Here is a 16,250-nt window from a genome sequence, read left to right as displayed (position 1 = left end):
ACGTGGACTAAAATTTTAAAGTACATTTGTGGGGCACCTGGGTGGCTCAGTGGGTTAAGCCGCTGCCTTCGGCTCAGGTCATGCTCTCAGGGTCCTGGGATCGAGTCCCACATCGGGCTCTCTGCTCAGCAAGAAGCCTGCTTCCCTCTCTCTCTCTCTCTCTCTCTCTCTCTGCCTTCCTCTCCGTCTACTTGTGATCTCTCTCTGTCAAATAAATAAATAAAATCTTAAAAAAAAAATAAAGTACATTTGTGGTTCCTGAGCAAATGAAATCATGTGTTACCCAAACAAATTAACCATAAAGATCAGTAGGGTTCTGAATCCGGGATAAATTATTTTCAGAGAAAAAGCAAACTTTTGAATCTTAAAATTGTTTAATGTTTCAACTAGCAACACTTGTCGGTATGATTGTGATTCATATGACTACATTGCAGCTTCCTTGTGACGTTAGTTATAAAACGCTAGATTAGGGTTTTACTCTTCAAAGCAAAACAAGAATCAAGTCTCAACTAACAGGTTCACCAAAATGATACATCACTAGCCCCTCTCCACCAAAGGCTGCTCCAGTTTAGAGTTAAGAAATGCCCTGTGCTCGATAGGTTGAAATTCATCTGTTCTTTGCAATTCATGGGTGGACTATTTGGTCCACGGCCTATTGAAGGCCCCCACACTGATAGTGCCTCACTCTCACTGGGCTTTTGATCATTTTTCTGCTCACTAGTTTCTTTACCTGAGAGGATGGGCAAGAAAAGAAAGGAAGGTAACTTGCTTAATATCTTTTTCCACATTCAATTTTTATAAGGAGGGTAAAAGTTAATAACCTAAGTTGAGGAGTCTGGATTGCCCGCCAGTGTCATGTGCCAGTAGCCGCCAGGCAGGGGCATCCCCTGGAAATCAGCAGTCCGCTCAGCTGGTAGGACGTCCTAGCCCCAAAGCTTTGCGCAAACACAACAGACGGGATGATGGAAGAAAATCTCCCCCAACCATGGACCTTTAAGGAGCTTTATCACATGCGGTACAGACCGCGCTGGACGTTTGATCGTGGCCACTGTCGGTAGCACCGGTCCACTTTCCCAGTTCGGGTCCCTCACGCTCTGGATGCACCGCGGGACTGAGTCCGGGACACCAGAGCCCCCTTCCCCAAAGCCCCGGGCTCCTCCGGACGACTTAAAACCACAATGATCGCGCGAGCTGGGTAACAAACGAACAGCAGTCCAGGGAGTTGTTCCAGGAAAAGACAGCAAGGAGCAGCCTAGAAAGAGAGGGATCTGTGCCAAGGTCGCCGGCCCTCTCCAGCCTCCGCCATGACCCCCGCGGGCCCCCGTAGGTCCCCGTGGGCCGTCGTGACCCCTGCGGGGCACCGTAGACGCGCCAGCGCTCTCAAGATGGCTGCCGAGCCCCGCTCCCCCCCGCCGCGCCTTCGCTGAAGTCCCGGCAGCAGGCGAGCGGTGCAAGACTTGCGTTCTGGCACCAGCGCAGCCTAGAGGCCGGGAGCGGCCGGCCGCCGGCCCGCACGCACCGTCTCTCGGGGCGGGGCGCCAGGCCCCTTCCGGGGATGGGCTCCGGCGCCCCAGTCGACCCGACTTTGCCCCGGCTCCTCCCCGCTCGGGCGGGCGCTCCGCCGTGTCCCCGCCCGTCAGTCCGCCCGGCCCGGCTGGCCGCAGACGGGGCCTGGGCGGCCGCACCGGGAACCCTGAAGCCCCGGGCGTCGGGAGGCGTCGGCACTACCGCTGACCGGCGGCGGGTCCCGGGTTGCGACCCGGCCAGAGCGAAAAGGCGGCGACACCATGTTCTCCCTCAAGCCTCCCAGACCCACCTTCAGGTCCTACCTCCTGCCGCCGCCCCAGGTAAACAACCCCCACCCCGCGAGCGACCCTCTCCTTGGCGCTTCCTGGGAGCTGCCGGGCCGACCCCCGGGAGGCTCCCCCGGTCTCCCTGTTCCCAGCCGCGCGATTGCCGGAGCCCCGACGCCTGGGGAACGCGCCTGCTCGGGAGCCCCCACTGGCTCGGTGGAAACTTGTAAAACTTCGCCGCAGCCATTCTCCGCTCGGAGACCTGTGATCCGTAGTTTGCCGGGTGATGAGACTCAAGGGAGTGTTTGGAGTCGGATTTATTTAGTTCTTCGTCTGGCAGTTGTCCGCACTGTAGCCGCCAGCATGATCGCATCGCTTCTGAGCATCTGGTGGAAGACGTTATCTATCTGTCATAAATGTGAACACCTGGAAGCGGCACGGCAGTTTTAATGGTTTTGTCGGATTCGCAATTGATAATGAACAGATCTTGAAAAGATCTGGTAAAACATGTGAAAGATTTTAAGGGGGGGGGCGGGGGAAATGTGTGTCTGTTGCATGTGTCATCACTTAGAAAACAAAAATTGCTTTAGTATCTCACGGGGGAGGAAAAGTTTTGATCTTGATTTATTTTGCTAATGTATTTCAGACTGACGATAAGATTAATTCAGAACCGAAGATTAAAAAACTGGAGCCAGTCCTTTTGCCAGGTAAACATCAGAGTTTCAACAGATACTTCAGTAAAGTCTTTTGGTCCAAGATGATTCTCCCAACTAGTACCATGTGGTTAACTTCTCCCTTGTATTTATTTATGTTAAGCTTTATCCTGTTAAAAATCTAATGGCTGAGATGACAGAAAAACTTGTTAGAACTAAACAACAGCAACAAAAAGTAGTTCGGAATTTGGTGTTTGTCCTTGAAAATGTAAGCACTCTAGAGCGCTGTCAAGAATATCACTACCTCATTTCTTTTTTTATTTCCTGAAATGTTCATTTTTAAAGCAGTCATTACTTGGCTAGGTAGTGAGAGTACTCTTTGCCCTTCATGTCTGCAACTTCATGCATTAATGATTAATAAGTCATCGTTTTAATCGTGTGAAAAGCAACTTTTATTATGTTCGGGTCTTTATGCCAATAACAAAACTTAGTGAACTTTGAATTACTTAACTTGGCAATTTTTTTTTTTTTTTTGGAAGGTGTCAGCTGTGTTTGCAAATTTACTTGTTTCAGTTTAGAATGGAGTTTCTCAACAGAGGCTCTATTGACATTTGGGGACTGATAATTCTTTGTAATAGGGACCGTCCCATGCATTATAGGATATTTAGCAGTATCCCTGGCCTCTACCCACCAGATGCCAGTGGCACCCCTTCTCCACCTCCTAGTTGTGACCACCAGAATGTCTCCAGATGTTGCCAAAACTTACTTTTGTCTTTTGCCTCTGGGAGCAAAATCTCCCAGTGGAGAGGCACTGGTTTAGAACAAAAGTTACCTTGGAACACCTTAAGAGGTGGAGATAGGAATTGGCGATTGAAGTTTTAAAGCATATAAAATATTATTTAATTGGTATTTTGAATTGTATGACAATTGAATAATAAATGGAAAATTTAGTTGTTTAATATGATTCTTGTGGGGAGTAGCTGGATACTTAGGAAAGCCTGTTTTAAACCTGAAATCTAATCAAATACCCATTTGTGTGGCTACTGTCAACATTTAAAAATCTTAGTCATTACTTAATGCTAAACCTAGTAAAATGATTAGAACTTATAAGCAATACCTGAACAGATATGGAAACTTTAAATTTTGTGCTTTGAAATTTTAAATGTTAAGTGGGAACAAACATACTGCAGTCAACCTATGGTTCAATATTATAGATGCTAACTCTTAAAAATTGTTTTCGACTTTATTATGGGACTTAGTTATAAATATTTGGCCTTTATTTAGTTAATGCTTTTTATCCAACCAGTATGTACTAAATAATTCTTTGTACTTTTCCTGAGAGTGAACAATAGAATTAATAAGTAACCTTTGCTCCCCCGCCGTGCTCTGTTTTAGCCTTAGTCACTTCAGGCATTTAAAAGTCAGCTGTGGGAAACAGTACTCATCTTAAATGAGTGAGGGCCTGTGAGCTATTAACTTTGGTTTCCTTTGCTTTTTTCTGAATAGGCCCTGTTCTTAGGCCTTGATTTCCCTCTTCTGATATGATGATTTGTCATTAATAAACAACAAGTCTTAGATATAAATGATAGTGCTTGATTTTTTAGGATTGACTTTTATATTTAAGATATGCTTAAGAAAGTGTTATTGAATATTGATGAGCAGGAAGAACTTCACACTGAAGGATTATCCCTTCTGTAGAATTAACTAAAAACTTAGTTTCTACTAAAAAGTCACAGTTTTCTGGGGGAAGATATAAACTCATTTCCTGCCTTTAAGTGGTTTATGTGTCCTAGAAGGGGCAGCTGAATCTAGATATTCTGATTTGTGTTTGCAGCTAACCAGTTTCCTACAGAACATTTAGCCAGTCCTAGATGAGTGTGTCTTCTGCCTTCCTTCCTCACCCCTTCTGTTCTTACTCTCTCATCTTGGCCTTCCCATACATTCCCCAGTTTCTTTCTGTCTGGCCACCTCATTTTGGTCTCTGTTTCCTGCTTCCCCCCCTCGAGCCGCCTACCTGTCTGACTACCACTAGAACCTCCATTACTCCTCCTTTGGCTTGCATCCTACTCCTTGACCTGTGAAATCTGGAAGACAGCTGGAAAGTAACTGAGGCATTGGTGATCTAAAGACCGGGGCTAGGTTAGGGTTTTTTACTAAGAGGGCTTAATAATACAGTTCTTGCCTTCCTTATAGTCAGAAACCACAAGGAAACTTGGCCACGTCACCTGTGGCTTTACACAGTCACACGGAACAAGAAGTAATTGTTTAGAGAGATAATATTGCATGTTATCCTTTGGCATAGAGCCTTAGGTTCAAGGATATCCTACTGTAGTTGCCCAAAGTTTGAACTTTTACAAACAGATGAAAATTAGACACGAGATGAATTGTGTGCAGTTACTGTGTGTTCCTTCGGAACTTAACAAGGCTAAATTTAAAATGATCTCCATCTTTTATTAAGTGAAGAAAATAGAAGAAACTGGCAATTTAATTTCGATTGTGCTTTATGTTAGTAATTTTCAATTTGCATGGTTCTTGAACTTCCTTAAGATAGAGACTGTACCTAATTCAGCTTTTGGCCTTGATGTCTAGTGTGGTGCACTGAGCTGCTGCTTGAGTGATGACTAAATGAAAGAACCCCTAGAACACCAGTTTGAATTGTTACCATAGCCATGCCCACATGCTCAGCCCCAGGCCCCTGAGAAGATCATGACATGAGCCGAAGGCAGAGGCCCAACCCACTGAGCCACCCAGGCGCCCTCAGAGACTTTGAATTTTTAAATACATGTGTGCGTGCATGTGTGTTTCAGCATATATTTATTAAGGGCAAAAACTGCCGGACTATATTCATATATTTTGGAGGGGAGGGTACAGGAGGTGAGAGAGAGAGAGAATCTTAGGCAGGCTCCACACCCAGCACAGAGCCTAATGTGGGGCTCGATCTCAGAATCCTGACTGAGATCATGACCTGAGCCAAAATCAGGTACGGGTCACTTAACCACCTAAGCCACCCATGCACCCCAGACTATGCTCATATCTTTTTTGGATAGCTGCTGGACTGGTGAAGCAGTTGAGCACCTGAGCTGGAGGCCTGGCTCTGTGCTAGATGAATAAAAGTGCTGGAGGAGTAGTGTGCCTGGATCACAGCAAAGCCTGTAGACAATGTAGAAATTAGCAACCTATATCACTCTTTCCCAGGGTCTGGCTGGCGTCAGATCTGGATGAAGTTTTTAACAGCCCTTGGTCAAACTAAGAAAATTAAGAAAAAATGCAGCTTTTCCCCATAGAGCTGAGTTGATTTAAACGATTGTCCTGTATTTCTGAGATTTTTGTCCTTCCGGTTTCCTTGGTATAGATATGTTCTCTGTTAAATGATAGTGATAGTAACTATGGCTTTAAAGAAGTTAGCAAAATAAAAGGTTAAGAACTCTATATGTTGGTTGCATGAATTGTTTTTGTGGTATACCTGATTTGTGGAATCTGGGTTAGAAACCACTTGATGAGGTTTTTCTAATATCATAGATAGAATTTTTTTTAAAGATGTATTTATTTATTTTAGAGAGAGGAGAGAGAGCACAAGTGGGAGGAGCAGAGGGAGAGGGAGAGAGAATCCCAAGCGACTCTGCACTGAGCACAGAGCCCAGGGTGGGGCTGGATCCCAAGATCCTGAGAACATGACTTGAGCTGAAACCAAGAGTCAGGTTCTTAACCGACCGACCCACCCAGGTGCCCCTCATAGGTACATTTTTTTTCTTATAAAGATTTTATTTATTTATTTGACAGAGATCGCAAGTAGGCAGAGAGGCAGGCAGAGAGAGAGCGGGGAAGCAGGATTCCCGCTGAGCAGAGAGCCCGATGCAGGGCTCGATCCCAGGACCCTGGGATCATGACCTGAGCCGAAGGCAGCCACTCAACCGACTAAGCCACTCAGGCGCCCCTCACAGATACAATTTAATGAGCACTTATACAGAGAACATCAGTAATTTTATCTCCCTAGGAATTGTTTCACTGTCTTCTGAAAAATATACCCTCTCTCCTTTGACACATCAAACTTCCCCATCCCCACACTGCCTTGGGTTCTAGTGTGGCCAGCAAGGATAATAACCCACCCCAGACTGCAAGAATGCACACAGCTGGGCCTCTGTTATTTTCAGATCGGTACTAAGGGAAGAGATCCTTTTTTTTTTTTTTTAAAGATTTTATTTATTTATTTGACAGAGAGAAATCACAAGTAGGCAGAGAGGCAGGCAGAGAGAGAGGAGGAAGCAGGCTCCCTGCCGAGCAGAAAGCCCGATGCGGGGCTTGAACCCAGGACCTGGGATCATGACCTGAGCCGAAGGCAGTGGCTTAACCCACTGAGCCACCCAGGCGCCCCGGAAGAGATCCTTTTTGGTAGTTCTTCCAGTGGCCATAGTTCCAGAGAACCTGCTCCAAAGAGTGAAGTCCCATGTTTTAGAGAGAGGCAGAGGTACAACACTGAGGGGGACTTGTGAAGGCATTCAAGCTGCTGGGCTCCATTTTGCTTGAAGTCCAGCCAACACAAAAGCCAGATTTCTTTTTGCTTAGCTGGCTCCAGGTACACTTCTGACTCTTTTCAACTAAAATCCCTAACTAATACATAGCTTTCAGGTTACTCCGCATAACAGCTGTCTCAGGGAGGCACCCGTTTGTCTTCATGAGCCAGATGAGAGGACTGTAGTTGCACATGCTAAGTCACTTTCCCTGTATGGCAGAGCTGGAATTCTGAGCCCAGCTCCCAGGCTGTGCCTTTAACCACGAAGCAGCAGGGCCTACCTGACTGCACTGGGGACATTAGGGTACAAATTTATGCTTTGGAACTGGAGAGAGGGTGGATTGGATGTTGGCCTAGAAGTTCTCTAGTTGGGTAAAAAGAGCTCTGTCCTTAGTTGTGCCCTTTCCACAGCAGTGACAGATTTTGCCCCAACTTGAGGAGCAACTTTCAATTTAAGCTGCCAGAAAAACGGACTGCCTTGGGAGGCAGGGGACTTCCTGTCACTGGCTGTGCCAAAGCAGAGGCTGGTGGAATGCCAGCTGCTTTGTCACGAGGTGGTGAGCTTTGCAGTAAGTGGGCTTGTTGGCCTTTTCTCTCTTCTAACTCTGGGATGGGATCTTGTTAAGAATCTGTGAGGTGGGAGGGAGGGATGGCTTGAAGCACTGTGGCTAATAGTAAGGAGTTAATTGTTCCACAGATTTCCAGTGCATGTGGCGTAAAAAGCTAAAAAGGTTGGGGTCCTGCCCTTAGACGGTTTCAGTTCATTGGGGAAAATGCTTCAGGAGAGCAGTTGTGAGGGCTCAGAGGAAGGTCACTGAAGCAAGATTTGAGGTTGGGGAGGCATCAGGAAATGACTTCCGCTCTGCATCTTGAGTGCCTGCCGAGCCTGGGCCACTGTGCTAAGGCAGCTCAGCTCAGCTCTTTCCCCCTTCGCATCTGTAATGCCCCAGCTCTTCAGCATCAAGATTAACTGTTAGATCGATAATGAATGCACTCATTGTCAGAGTCTTTTGTAATCGGATCAGGAAAGCATACGACCCTGGGCCATCTGGAAAATGAAAATAGCCATTGTTGGGTAGATGTCTTGTTTATTTTTTTACATATTCACTGTTTAGACCATTTATGTACTATTCTTGTTTTCTGCCTCACTGTAACTCTTATTTCCTTGCTTGCACAGTAAGTCCCTTGAAGGTAGATATCTACCTTCACAAGTCCCCCTCAGTGTTGTACCTCAAAAGAGAATAAAACACTTCTCTTTTGGGTGTTTTATGTTTTGTGTTGTTTTTTAATACCTTTTTGTAGATCGGCCTTAGAGATGATTGTAGACTGATTTTTTGGTAGTATCTTGCTTCAGAGATATTTTGCTTTGGAAAGCCCGGAAGGACCTGTAACTCCATTTTGGAATGGCGAAGCACGTAACTATTTTGTTTGTCCCCCACCTGTGGAGCCTTCAGAGCAGTCCTCTTCAGACTGCCGCTACAGGACCTTGGGCCAGAATTTCATTACTCGCTTCCTCACTTCCGACCATCAGTCTCTCTGTACCTTGGCTCCTGCTCAGAATCTCTCCATGAACTTGCACGAGTAAAATCCTGCTTACTCAGTATAAAAATCTAATTCTGTAACCCCTGTGATTTGCCAGCACTCCACCTTGCTGACCTCTGCACGGTTTCCCAGCGTTGATAATTGCCTCAGTCAGGCTAGTTCCTTTCTCTCTCCCAAGTGCCTGATTCCTCATTTAGGCCTTTGTCACTGTTGTCATCACATGTTCTATCTCTGTCCTCTTCTGCCTTCAGGATTTCCTTCTTTTTTTTTCCCAGGGTCTGTACTTCTAACTCTCCTTCAGCCCACGTTGTAGGTGGCACTTACTGGACATGCTCCTTGATCTCATGCTCTTCTGTATAGTATCATCTGCAAAATTGGACCCTTAGTACCCATGATGGCATCGGACGTTTTGTGTTTGTCTTCCATGTAGATTCAGCGTCCCTTAATAATTTTTAGGCTACTTTAATTCCTGTATTTATGTACAGCGAGGGTGACAACTGGTCCCGCTTTGTCTGTGACCATCCTTGTATTAATGCTCAAAGTTGCAGCCAGCCAGTCACCGTATGTAAAGCCATATACTGAACTCTGTATTGGCTTAAACACATTCTGTAGGTTAATTAGCCACTGTATACAGTGTGGCTTTGTCTTAAACTATTTCTTAAGCTAAAATGTATTATGGGAAAATTTATTTTTATTCATGAGGCATGTATTGACTTTCTAAATGTATTGACTTCCTAAATGTGGAAGGTATTATGAGATATAACATGACTGATTTTTTGGTTCTCTGAAAGTTAAAAACCTTAGCTCTACCATTTTTGAAGATTAATTAATTTTAATTATATTTCCTTTCTTATTTCTTTTTATGGGTGGAAGGGTCTTGTGAAGAGAAATTTTGATGATTTCTTGATCCCTTTCCAGGTTGTAGTAGAAACTCTTGACCCATCATCTGATTTAGATAGCTTTTTCTGGGGTGCTTTTTGCTTACCCCACAGTGAAACAAATTTCCTCCTTTATCTTCCCTGAGACCTCCCCGTGGCGTCCCTCCAGTGGTGTGCTGGGAAGTGCTTGGTGGTGAAAATCCTCCCACCGGGGCTGATTGCGAGCTGTCATCTGGAAGGCCCAGAGCCAGGGCTGGAGGGTGTGGGGGGTGCAGGGAGGAACTGGAGGTTCTCCTGAGCCGGTGCAGGCCAGCTCGCACAACACTGCTCTGCCACCTGACAGACGCCAGAGTCGTCCCTGGGAAAACTTCATGGTCTCCTGGAGTTTGGAAGTCTTTCTTAGGGCTCACTAACTCCAGGTGCAGCAAGGACAGTCTCAGTACTCTTGTATTTTGTATCCATCTTCTCTAGGAAGAGCCCATTTAGTTCCTTTTTCTTTCCTGTCTCTAAGCTCGACAGTACTGCAGCTCTTGCAGTAAGCTTTAACAGCTGCTACTGCGTTACTGCTTTTTTATGGAGTATCAGCAGAAAATGGTGACGAGAGCAGATAGCTGTGCTACGTGAGCCAACCATTTTAAAGACTGGTTGCATGTGAACATAATTTAGCGTTATCAAATAAACTCAAGCCGGGTTAACTTGACGCTTAGTTAATTATATGCTTATAATAATACGGCTCGAGCAGAGCATTTCTCCAGCAGTGCCCTCCTTTCCGTCCTCCCCTCCATCCCGCCCAATTTCTCTTCCCTTCCAAGGGCTCATTCCCATTTTCTGCTCTCAGCGCTGGCTGACACTTCAGTTTCCTTAAAAGACCACAGCCCAGAGAATCCCTATGCAGCTTTTGTTGTTACTTTTCTATTTCTGTCCAGTTTTTTCTCTCTTTTATTATTATTTTTTAAAGATTTCATTTATTTTTGAGAGAGAGAACCTGAGTGGGGGGCAGAGGGAGAAGAAGCAGCAGACTCCCCACTGAGCAGAAAGTCCGTTGCGGGGCTCGATTCCAGGACCCTGAGATCATGACCTGAGCCGAAGGCAGAGGCTTAACCGACTCAGCCGCCCAGGTGCCCTCTCAGTTTTATTTTTAAATACACTTGGATTTATAAGAGTTGTATAAAAGAGTGCAGTTAACATATACTGTTCACCCAGCTTCCCCTAAAGTTAGTATCTTATATGACCTTGTTAAAATTAGCTAAATTAAGAAATTAACAGTGCTAAGTTTTATTCACATTTCCCTAGTTTTCCCACTAATGTCCATTAGCTGTTCCAAGAGGCCATCAGGGATACCACATTGGATTTAGTCATTATGTCTCCTTAGTGTCTTTAGTCTGACAGTTTCCCCATTTTTACTGATGGTGATGACTCCTTTCACGTTGGTGCCTGTATCCTTTTGAAATGTCCTCCCCCCTTCTCTTTCTCCTTCCTTCTAGCATTCTCGACCTACCAGAGACTCCCTACTTAGGTTGTGTTTCCTCTGCCCCAGTCCTGGAATTAACTGTTTTTTGCAAGGATCGAATAGTCTTTAAATACCAAGGTCCCTGTTCTGAATGTACTTTGTTGCTGGAGTGTTACTATTTTTAGGCCTATAGGAGCCAGAGTAGAAAATATGCACCTGTGTTACTAATCCACGTGTATACACATCTCTTTATGTTTCTGTATCCATGTAATATATGTAAAAGTTCTTAAGAAACCATGTCTAGCAAACTTTCTAAAAAGTATCAGGCAGTAAATGTTTTGGACTTTGAAGGCCAAAAAAGTCTCTGTTGCAAGTACTCAGCTCTGCCTTTGTCCATGAAAGCAGTCAGAGCCAATACACAAATAAGCATGGATATGTTTCAGTAAAATGTTACTTACAAAAACCCGGGCTGGACTTGGTCTGTGGGCTGTGCTCGGCCATCCCCTGGACTCATTAAATGCATTCTCCTTTTATCTTTGTCTCATTCTCACTGCGTTCATGGGCTTGACATTTTACATTTGAGCCATCAGTAAGAGGATCATGTTGCTAGAGAAGAAGGCTGTCCTTGGGTGTGTGCCTCATAAATACAATTGGCTGATGGTGCTATGAGGCGGCCATGTCCTGTCCCACAAGACCTCCATCTCTTTTTTCCGTTATCACGTCTTCTCCCCTTCTCAGGAACCTAAAATCCTGTGGTGTGGCTTTTTTTTTTTTTTTTAAGTTAATTTTTGAGTATACCATACATTAAAAATATATATGAGTCTTTAGAGTTAGAACTGAATGACTTTTTGTAGCATTGATTTGAGAGTCCTTGGGCAGATGAGTTTGCTAGTTGAGAAAAGTGGCACAGCATGAAGTGATGTAGGTTATACTTCGTGAGCCAGGAGTTCTTGTATGAAGAAATCAGTGTTGCAGGAGTATGACATCTGTGTGCAATGTGAATAATTAATTTAGGGTTTTTTGTTTTTGGTTTTGTTTTAAGTTCAGGGCCCTCTTATAATTAGTAGCTAAGATTTCTTGGGGGGAAGACAGGCCCATGTTCTTGGGAGGCATATCCCAATATCCCACGATAATTGGGAGGCATTGGGCTCAAGGGGCTGTGGAAGATTTAAATTTTATGTGTTTGAATTATTTGATGAGTTTCAACGTAAATTTTTGTCATTTAAGGTTTTTTTCTCATTAGAATCCAGTTAAGACTAGTAATTTGAATCTTTAATTCAGTTTTTGTGCTTCCTGTTTCTAGGTACAATAGGTTTAATTTTATGTAAGAATAGAGAAAACTGGATTTGAAATCAGAACACTTGGTTATAAATTGAAAACTTACTTCTTAATATTTTTTAAATCTTAAGAAAGTGATATAACTTCTTTGGATCAAGTATCTTATCTGCCATACCTTATGGGTTGTTGAAAGAGGAAAAATGTTGAGAAACTCCCATTGGTATATTTTACAGCTCCCTATGTATGTGGTAGGCAAGCACAGCAGTTCTGTTCCTTTTTTCTAACTTGATGTGAATTTCCCATGCATCTTATCCCCTCACCCTCTAGGCTGCTTGGCCTTGTTAAATTCCTGGTTTTTGTTCTGTCTGGAGCACCTCTTCTTCCATTGTTGGTAGTTGCCTGGTGAACCTGGAAGCAGAGAAGTGATTTCACATGTTCAGCACTCATTTAATAGGCACCTGCCTTGTGCTGGGCTGGGCATTTGTCTAGGAACTGAAGTATCAGCATTGTGGAAAAATCATTCCCCCTTCTACCCTCATGGAGCATATGATCCTAAGGGTGGGACAGGCATTAATTAAAAAAAAAAAATATATATATATATATATAATTGTAGCTGTGTAAATGCTAGGAATTACAAGTGTATGATGCTGGGATTGAGGGACTTAATCTAGGCAGGGAGATTTAAAAAAAAAAAAAAAGCATTTCTGAGAAAGTGATTAGGCTAAGGGAGAATATTCCAGGAAATGGGAACAAGATGTGCAAAGACCACATCCAGTGGGAGCAGTATGATCCCTAGGAGAGATTAAAAGAGCACTGTGGTGTGAGGGTGAAGGTGAGGAGGACAATGGCAGAGGGTGAGGGGCGCAGGGCCTCAACAGGCCATGTGCAGAAGGTTTGTCTTCAGGATGGAAGATTATTCAGGTGGTTTAAGATGAGACTTTGACATGAGTAAATTTGAATTAAATCTTCAGGTAAATAGTAGGCTGCTGTTCTTAAAATAATCTTGTCTATTTTTAAGAACTTTGAATAAAAGCTATTATTGCAACTCAGATTTATTATAACAGTTTTGTTGAGTGAATCACTTTGAGACCATAGTTGCATTCTTAAATTGGTAGGTTTTTGTGGCTTGTAAGCAAACAGGTTCTATCCACCACTGTTAAGGTTTTTATAATGATAAATATAGATGAAGTAGATCAGTACCCTCCCTTTTCTACCATTGAGCCTGAAGATGGAGTGCTTAAAAATGTCCATGGGTCTCGTCGAATTTTAGATATTGAAATAAGGTCTATTTTAATGAAGACTATGCTTTAAATAAATAATTTCTTTCAAAGCACATTATAAATTTTGTTTTGACCTCTTACATTTCTTTCTTTAATCTTCCCTTTTAACTTTGAAACTATATTTTCAAGTATAATTGCCAAGTAAGTTATAATTTGGGTGCAGAGGGAAACTCACTTTGGCTTTATAAAATATAGCTTATTTAAATTTGTAAAATTCAATTTATTTAAACTAAAAAAAACCAAACCAGTTCACCCATTTCCCCCATCCTGCACCTCCGGCAAACACTAAGTCGTTCTCTGTATCTAAGACCTTGGGAGGCGGGGGTTGTTTTTGTTTGTTTGTGTTTTAGATTCCACATATAAGAGAGATTATGAAGTGTTTGTCTGACTAATTTCAGTTAGCATAATGCCCCCAAGGAGCATCCATGTTGTTGCAGATGGCAAGATTTCATTTTCTTTTATGACTGAGTAGTATTCCTGAGCCGTAGGGGTAATGGCTGCATCTTCTTTACTCATTCATCCACTGATGAATACTTTGTTTCCATATTTTGGCTGTTGGGAATAATGCTGCAGTGACATGTGGGTGCATATATTTTTTCATGTTAATGTTCTCATTTTCTTTGGATAAATACCTATAAGTGGAATTGCTGGATCACATGGTATTTCTGCTTTTAATTTTTGAGGAACTTTTATACTGTTTTCCAGTGTCTGCACCAATTTTCATTCCCACCAACAGTGTAGAAGGATCGCCTCTTCTCCACATCCTTGCCAACACTTGTTATTTCCGATCTTTTTGATAATAGCTATTCCAGCAGATGTGACATGATGTGTCATTGTATTTTTGATTTGCATTTCCCTGACAAATTAATGATATAGAGCATCTTCATGTACATGTTGGTCATCTGTATGTCTTCTTTATTTTTATTATTATTTTTTTAAAGATTTTATTTATTTGTCAGAGAGAGAGGAGAGCGAGTGAGCACAGGCAGACAGAATGGCAGGCAGAGACAGAGGGAGAAGCAGGCTCCCCGCCAAGCAAGGAGCCCGATGTGGGACTCGATCCCAGGACGCTGGGATCATGACCTGAGCCGAAGGCAGATGCTCAACCAACTGAGCCACCCAGGCGTCCCTGTATGTCTTCTTTAGAGAAATACTTAATTCAGATCTTCTGGCCATTTTTAAAATCGGGTTTGGTTTTGTTTTAGCTGTTGAGTTGTATGAGTCTTTTTTATACATTTTGGATGTTACCCTCTTACATAATTTCAAAGTATTTTCTTTCATTCAGTAGGTTGCCTTTTCATTCTGTTGATGGTTTCTTTTGCTGTGTAGAAGCTTTTTAGTTTGCTGTAGTCCTACCTGTTTGTTTTGCTTTTGTTGCTTTTGCTGTTGGTGTTAGAGTCAAAAAATTATCACCAAGACCTTTGTTAAGGAGTTTACCACCTATGTTTTCTTCTAGGAGTTTTATGGAGTCTTTAATTTCTAAAATTCTAGTCATTCTAAGTTAGTTTTTGTGTATGATGTAAGATAGTGATCCAGTTTCATTCTCTTGCCTATGGCTAATTTTCTAAATGCCATTTATTAAAGAGACTGTCCTTTCCCCATTGTATACTCTTGGCTCCTTTGTTAGAAATTAACTGGCCATATGTGTGTGGGTGGGTTTGTTTCTGGGCTGTCTATTCTGTTCTATTGATCTATATGTCTGTTTGCCTTGTTTTAATTACCCTAGCTGTATAATATAGCTTGAAATCAGGGAGCATGGTACCTTCAGCTTTGTTCTTTTTCAAGATTGCTTTGGTTATTTGGGGTCTGTTATGGTTTCATACAGATTTTAAGATAGTTCTATTTCTGTGGTAAATGCCACTGGAATTTTAATATTACATTGAATTTGTATATTGCTTTGGGTAGAGTGGACATTTTAACAATGTTAATTCGTCCAGTCATGGGCATGGGATAGCTTTCCATTTATTTGTGTCATCTTTAATTTTTTTCATTAACATCTCATAGTCTTCAATAAACAGGCTCTCCCCCCCACCTTGGTTAAATTAGATCTGGGTATTTTATTCTTTTTGATACAATTGTAAATGGTTTTCCTGAATTTCTCTTTTCTCATAGTTCATTATTAGCATATAAAAATGTAATCAAATTTTGTATATTGATTTTTACTGAGTTTACTGGTTTAGCCATTTTTTGATGAAGTCTTTAAGGTTTTATATATATCGTATCATCTTTGAATAATGACAGTTTTACTTATTCATTTTCAATTTGGACGACTTTTGGTTTTTTCCTTAGCTAATTGCTGTGACTTGGAGTTCCAATACTTTGTTGAATTAAAGTGTGCATCCTTGTCTTGTTTCTGATTTTAGAGGGAAAACTTTCAGTTTTTCACTATTGAGTTTATTGTTAGCTGTGGGCTTGTCACATATGGCCCTTATTACATTGAGGTATGTTTTCCACGACACTAGCTTTGTTGAGAGTTTTCATCATAAATGGGTGTTGAATTTTGTCAGATGCTTTTCTGTATCTGTTGAGATGATCAAAGGATTTTTCTTCAGTTTGTTAATGCGGTGTATCACGTTGACTGATTTGCAGATGTTGAACCATCCTTGCATCCCTGAAGTAATCCCACTCCATCATGGTGTGTGATGGTTTTAATGTATTATTGAATTTTTCTTATTTGTAAGTATTTGTTGAGGATTTTTGCATCTGTGTTTATCAGGGAAATTGGCCTGTAATTTTCTCGTGCTTTTAGTAATTATTCAAACTATTGACTGGAATAGAGTCCCCAACTGTTATTATGATTGCTGTCTTATTTCTCCCTTTAAGTCTGCTAATAGTTTCTTTTTATGTTTAGATGCTCCAATGTTGG

General features: G+C 42.5%; 2 protein-coding genes across 4 annotated transcripts in view; one reads left to right on the top strand and one right to left on the bottom strand.

The window, feature by feature from the left end:
• Positions 1-245: 245 nt before the first annotated feature.
• On the bottom strand, positions 246-2,423 carry LOC125104735 (uncharacterized). Its single transcript, XM_047737538.1, has 2 exons — positions 1,893-2,423; positions 246-1,252 (listed from the first exon to the last, which is right to left on the bottom strand). Exons 1-2 carry the CDS (start codon positions 2,164-2,166, stop codon positions 924-926), a joined length of 603 nt encoding a protein of 200 aa, XP_047593494.1. The 5' UTR covers positions 2,167-2,423; the 3' UTR covers positions 246-923.
• Positions 1,382-16,250, top strand: part of MTMR10 (myotubularin related protein 10) — a 52,955-nt gene continuing 38,086 nt past the window's right edge. Inside the window, exons 1-2 of one of the 3 annotated variants that reach the window (XM_047737534.1) lie at positions 1,649-1,847; positions 2,440-2,500. In XM_047737534.1, the coding sequence (XP_047593490.1) occupies positions 1,788-1,847; positions 2,440-2,500 (121 nt within the window). In that variant the 5' untranslated portion in view covers positions 1,649-1,787. Of the gene's footprint in view, positions 1,848-2,439; positions 2,501-16,250 lie in introns of all 3 variants that reach the window. The other 2 variants (XM_047737535.1, XM_047737533.1) reach the window with 2 other exon arrangements.

Source organism: Lutra lutra, chromosome 7 (genome assembly GCF_902655055.1).
Source record: "Lutra lutra chromosome 7, mLutLut1.2, whole genome shotgun sequence".
NCBI classification, from domain to species: domain Eukaryota; kingdom Metazoa; phylum Chordata; class Mammalia; order Carnivora; family Mustelidae; genus Lutra; species Lutra lutra.
The sequence above is the reverse complement of the archived record's forward strand: the minus strand, read 5'-3'. Positions and strand labels throughout refer to the sequence as shown.